The 6,035-nt window shown below is 36.2% G+C and overlaps 1 protein-coding gene across 1 annotated transcript; it reads left to right on the top strand.

Moving 5' to 3' along the window:
* The first annotated feature begins 28 nt into the window (after positions 1–28).
* On the top strand, positions 29–5,357 carry NAR1 (ferredoxin hydrogenase). The gene is made up of 11 exons (XM_078298721.1): positions 29–411; positions 994–1,076; positions 1,165–1,321; positions 2,020–2,206; positions 2,750–2,876; positions 3,480–3,630; positions 3,722–3,771; positions 3,864–4,035; positions 4,393–4,519; positions 4,634–4,725; positions 4,917–5,357. The coding sequence occupies exons 1-11, from the start codon at positions 289–291 to the stop codon at positions 5,067–5,069; spliced, it is 1,422 nt and encodes a 473-aa protein (XP_078154847.1). The 5' UTR covers positions 29–288; the 3' UTR covers positions 5,070–5,357.
* Positions 5,358–6,035: the final 678 nt, after the last annotated feature.

Below are 6,035 nucleotides of genomic sequence, written 5' to 3'. Positions count from 1 at the left end.
AAAAAAAGTCAAAAAGCGCAAGGCCTAATAAACAAATATAGCAAAACAAAGCCGAATTGCCTTCCGCTCCTTCTGCATGACCACCCTTACCTCATGTGGAAATCACAATAATTATTCGGACTCCCAAAACAGCAGGAAGAAACGAAAGCGCCGGATAACGCAATTCCCCGACCAGCTTGTAACCTCCAATCGCATCTCTCCCTATTCTCCTTGTAAGACGAAACTAAAATTGAGAGAGAGAGAGATCTTTTAAAAGAGAAGGTAAATTGTTCTGATTGCGCGTCGGAGATGTCAGAGAAGTTCTCGCCGGCGCTAAGGCTGGCGGATCTGAACGATTTCATTGCTCCTTCGCAGAATTGCATTGTTTCTCTAAACTCCTCTTCTCGTGTAAAGTCCGAGTCGCTTCGTGAGGTCAAAATAGACTCCTTTTTATCTTTAACTACGTGTTCCAGTGATTGATTCTGTTTAGTTTTATATTTAATGTGTGTATGTATTAAATTTTAAAATATGATGGCTTCAGATCGTATTCACAGCTGGTATCAGTGTTTTCGTTTTCGTTTGCATGCTGTTGCGCTCAATTCTAGATATAGTGTTTTTAGGTTTCCAATAAAAAAACCGATTAGATGGATATGTGTGAGGAAGGATGACATATAGGATAAATGCACAGCTAATTTCAGTATTTTTAAGATTTCTAGGCAACATCTTTCCGTTACATTTTATTGATACTCATATTTGTGCTCATGGATGGTGCTTGAACCCATTCATTAGTGACTCTTTTCCCCTCATGTTCACCTCATGGATGGTGCTTCAAAATTATTTCTGTGGCACATGTCTCATACAGTGAAGACCTGGGTTCAAATCCCAGCAGCAGCTGGATTGGGGGTTCTGGGAGGGGTAGTGTAGTGTAGTGTGTATGGACTTGTAATAAAAATGACTACTAAAACTAATCCTGAAAGATTGCTTATTGCTGATTTTCTATTCCATGAATTGTAGAAAAAAGACAAGGATAGCTATGTTGGCACAAAAGCACAAGATGAGAAGGTGACAATTTCTCTGAAAGACTGCTTGGCATGCAGGTACTTCTCTTATATATTCTCTTTTTTCTCCTGTTAACCTTACAGCTTCATCATGTTTACTTAAAAATTTGAAAATTTGAACTTGTAGTGGGTGTGTGACTTCTGCAGAGACTGTTATGCTTGAGAAACAGAGCTTGGATGAGTTTCTGTCTCATTGTAGAAATTCAGAGGAAAAAGTAATTGTTTCTGTTTCACCACAATCACGAGCATCTCTAGCTTCTTTCTTTGACCTATCTCCTACTCAGGTACTTGGTTCTACTAGAATTTTCTATATGATAGTTTTCTTTTACCTTTGAAATGTTTTTAAAAGCTTATGCTTCACATGTGCCCCTAAAAACATCAAGACATCAAGTTTGTATCTGCAAGATATCTCATTTATGTATTTGTGAAGCTACTAGCAATATTGACAGTGTTTATGGGGATTGAAATCGTCCCTACTTATCTTCAAGTTCTTTTAAGGATTGAAATCGTCCCTACTTATCTGTTATTTAAAAGTATGTAGTTCTTTATGGGGTATTCATGCATTATTTCCTGTGCTTTTGGGGATAGCATGACACTTGTTACATATATGATATTTTGAAGTTAAATGAGGTGACATAGAGAGCACACTTTACACTGTATTTTGCTGCCTTGTGTTTGCAGCGCAACCTTCTAACTAGTAGTGAACTCTACTGGTAGTTTAATGCCTAGATGGTTATTAAGGAAGATTATGGCAATAACTCCAGCAAGGTTGGAGTTGTAACTTATAACTTAGTTTGTCTATGGGACCACAAAATTGGTTGGTGCAGAGTTTGGTGAGGGTTGTGTTCAATAGATTAAGGACCTGTCCTTTATAAGAATTTGGAATTGATAAGAAATGTAGATATCTGTCAATTTACTGAGAATTAGTAAAACAGTGAGTAAAATGCACTCACCAACCTTTTTTTTTTCCATTTATCTTTAGGTTTTCAAGAAGCTGACTAGCTTGTTCAAGTCAGTTGGAGTTGAGGCTGTATATGACACAAGTTCTAGTCGAGATCTGTCTCTTATTGAGTCGTGTAATGAATTTGTTTCTCGGTACCGTAAATATGAGTCTTCTGGCGGTAAAGAGTGTGAATCCAACCTTCCTGTGCTCTCATCTGCATGCCCAGGTAAGCCAACTTAGATTCTTTCTTTAAAATTTAGAGATTGAGTGATTGTGAAGATGTTGAAAATGCAATATTCAGTCATATAACCTGTAAATAATATGCGAGATGGAGAAGGTAGAGTACTCAAAAAAATTATAGGGAACCAAAATATGGTTTTTTGGTGATTACCTCAACAGTGATTTTTCCTTGGAAAAAAAATAGGTTTGTTTGAATCTAACCTGTGTCAAGGCAATACCAGCCAACAATAGTTTCAGATAACAACAACAACAACCAATCCCTTAGTCCCTCACAAGTTGGTAGGCCAGAAATGAAACCCAACCGGAGTCACAAAACCAAGGTAGATAGTCAACAATAGTTTCAGATGGTGTATTTTTTTTTGTTTGTTTGGTTGTTTATGTTCGTACCAAATTTTTATGCGGTTTTTCTTGGCTTTTCAAGATTCCCAGTTAAGGCTTAGTCAAGTATTTAACGTTCATATGTCATTGACATCTTAAAAGAAAAAATTTACACCGGTTTTTATGCAAGTATTTTTGTGAATTGCACCAGGATGGATATGCTATGCAGAAAAGACTCTTGGCTCATTTATTCTGCCTTATATTTCCTCTGTGAAGAGCCCACAACAAGTAATTGGCTCAACTATCAAGCATCATATGGTTCAGAAACTTGGCTTCAAGTAAGTTCTTTTGTTGAATGTTTATGCAAAACTAGAGAGGTTCAGTTGAGGCTCAGGTACATAACTTCCAGTAGAAAACCACCAAAAAACATTTTATTTACATACTGCCCAGAACTAGTGGTTTGGTTGTTATTAGGGGTGCAAATGGATCAGATATTATCTGACCGGATCCGGATCCAAATATTAGATACAGATATCCAATATCTGAATATCCGTGTGGATACGGATACAGATATGGCTTTAAATTTTAATTATCCGTATTTGAATAGTAGATATATACCATAAAGTTTAATATATATTATAAACAAATTTATGTGATTCACTGTTATAAAAAAACGGATATCCGATCCGTATTCGTCTAATATCTGATCCGTATCCGAAAAATAAAAGTGGATACGGCTATGGTTTAACCACTATCCGATCCATATATGATCTGTTTGCACCCCTAGTTGTTCTGCTCCAACTGGACATTTGCTGGTATAACAACATTGTTATACAGGCAATTAAAGATAAGCAGATTTGGTTCATTCCTGAACTATCATTGTATTCTATGATAATTAATGAACATCTATCAAAGTTACATGGTGCTTCTTACAATATCAGGCCATCCAATGTATACCATGTGACGGTAATGCCGTGTTATGATAAGAAGCTTGAGGCTGTGAGGGATGACTTTACTTTCTCAATGGATCAAAAAAATATTGCCGAGGTAGATTCTGTTTTGACGACTGGCGAAGTGCTAGACTTGATTCAGGTAGATACAATATTTGATTACTATGAAGCTTTCTATTTTAAACTATATAGTTATGGGAGTACAATAACATTGGTGCATGTTACTATTGCAGTCAAAGTCAATTGATTTTGTGGCTTTGGAGGAAGCTCCACTAGACAGAATGTATGCCTTTTAGTTATCTATAGATTTTGTATATACCTAAAAGAAAAGGTGTATAAATGTGAACACAATTTTGTTTATATGGTCTGACACAGGTTAACAAATGTGAATGCAAAAGGACAACTTTATGGGGTGCCTGGTGGATCAGGCGGCTATGCCGAAACAGTTTTCAGGCATGCAGCAAAAGTGCTTTTTAACAGAGAAATAGACGGCCCTGTTCAATTTAGAACCCAGCGCAACTCTGATCATCGTGAGGTGGTGCTTGAGGTAAACACTGTTTATTTATTTCTTAATCATCCAAATTGCTAATTTTGATGATTGAACTATACAGACCTGCTTTTGTCATTTCCCTTTTGCATAAATACCTTTTTATTTTTAGCAAAGGAAAATTTGGATTTTGAGATCTGAGTAAGCTGTGTGATTTTGACACTAAGCAAGTCGCTGGCCCAGCATCTAGCTTTTTTGTATCTTTACTCTTTGGGTTTGCTGACTCTCACTGTAGCGCAGTAGGGTCGGGGCACAATAGCAGAAATTTGATAAATTTTATTACAGAGCATTTTGTTTTCCTTGCAAGAAATATATAGAAGCATACTTATACTGCTGGAGGGTTTTTTTTTTTCGCAGGTGGATGGTAAAGAAGTTCTAAAATTTGCACTGTGTTATGGATTTAGGAACTTGCAAAATATTGTAAGTAAAGTTAAAAGGGGAAAATGCGAGTACCATTTTATTGAAGTTATGGCTTGCCCTTCAGGTATTTCTTGGGAATATCAAAGCTAAATACTTTTAGTTTAGTTTATAGTTAAATAATCTTCAATTATTAAATAAATAAACTGGGTTCAATTTTGATAAATTCATGATGTCCCAGGCTGCTTGAATGGGGGAGGTCAGATAAAACCAAAGAAGAGCCAGTCTGGCAAGGAGCTGCTCCAACAGTTGGAGTCTCTTTATATGCAAGATGTGAGCTCTTATATTACAGTTTTGACATAGCAGATTTCTTTCTTTATTTTATTTTTTTATGTAGATTTCTTTATTTAGTGTTGCTCTGGTTCAGTATGTTAAATATTCTTTGGTTCATTCCCTGCAAATTCTATTGCAACGTGGATGTCTACCCAAGGTCGTGCCACTTAGTATTATTTAAAATATTGTAGGTACTGATAGCAAGCCCCTTTGATAACCCTATTGCAAAGACATTGTATGATGAATGGCTTGGACAACCTGGCCATGACAATGCAAAGAAGTTTCTCCACACCGAGTACCACCCTGTCGTGAAAAGCATTGCATCTCAGCTCCACAACTGGTGAAGGAATTTTGGTTTTAGTTGTGGTTTTTAAGGTTTCTGTAGTCTCTGTCAGGACAAATAATTTTGTAGACAACAGTAGAAGGATTAAACAAAGGTTATAATGTTGTTTGTTGTACAGTTTGTGTTATTGTAAAGTATGAATAGGAAATAGGCTAATTCTATGTTTTTTGTTGATTATAGCGATTTTGGGACTTTGGTTTTGTTATCTTGTCCAGGTAGCAATAATAAAAAACGTGAAAGAATGTATGCTTGGAACATTTTAAAATGCAGACTGACGATTTAGGTAAAATAGTGATTCTACTTTTTTGGGTGCTCTAGAAGAAATTGTTAATTTTTTTTTTTTATTCTAGAGATTTGCTAAGTTGGTAACCATCGTCAAAGATGTGGGCTCATTTAAGTTTGACTGGGCACCTTAATTATTGTTCGGGTTAATACTGCCAGGCAAATTTCACTAGGTTGGTCTAGGCATGGTCGCCAGTTTACACCGTTTTTGTTGGCGCTTATATATAGATGTTGATGTTTTATACAAACGATTAACCCTAAACCCTTAAATCGATGTTTGATTGTCTGAATTTGTGGGGGAAAGTTGAGAAAGCGAAAGGAAGGAGTAGAGGTGCTTCAAGATTTGAGCAGAGAATTAAGGTTTAGGCAAAAAGAGACTAAAAGGATATCTAAATCTGCACTAAAGAACGGGTGTTCGGTAGAATTAAGCGGTTAAGGATGTTAAAGGAAGTGGATTAAGTCTTAAGAAAGCTTAATTTCTTGTTGCCGAAATGTCCCATCTAGTGTTTTGGTTTTCATCCCGTACGGATCTTAACACAAAATTGATACCTGATATATCAAAACATACTAGATAAATGTACATCATAAAACACCATAACCTCACATGTATGTGGTAACCTGAATAATTTTTTTCCTAGCACGTAAAAATCTTTATTCCCCTTTTTAACCCTGTGGAAGTGGAACC

This window comes from Carex rostrata, chromosome 3 (assembly GCF_964058835.1).
Source record: "Carex rostrata chromosome 3, lpCarRost1.2, whole genome shotgun sequence".
Lineage (NCBI taxonomy): Eukaryota > Viridiplantae > Streptophyta > Magnoliopsida > Poales > Cyperaceae > Carex > Carex rostrata.
The sequence above is the reverse complement of the archived record's forward strand: the minus strand, read 5'-3'. Positions and strand labels throughout refer to the sequence as shown.

Coding starts and splice junctions, on each gene's coding strand:
- NAR1 (XM_078298721.1), top strand. CDS start 289: ATGTCAGAGAAGTTCTCGCCGGCGCTAAGGCTGGCGGATCTGAACGAT. Junction 1,322..2,019: donor TTGACCTATCTCCTACTCAG/GTACTTGGTTCT, acceptor ATTTATCTTTAG/GTTTTCAAGAAGCTGACTAG. Junction 2,877..3,479: donor GTTCAGAAACTTGGCTTCAA/GTAAGTTCTTTT, acceptor TTACAATATCAG/GCCATCCAATGTATACCATG.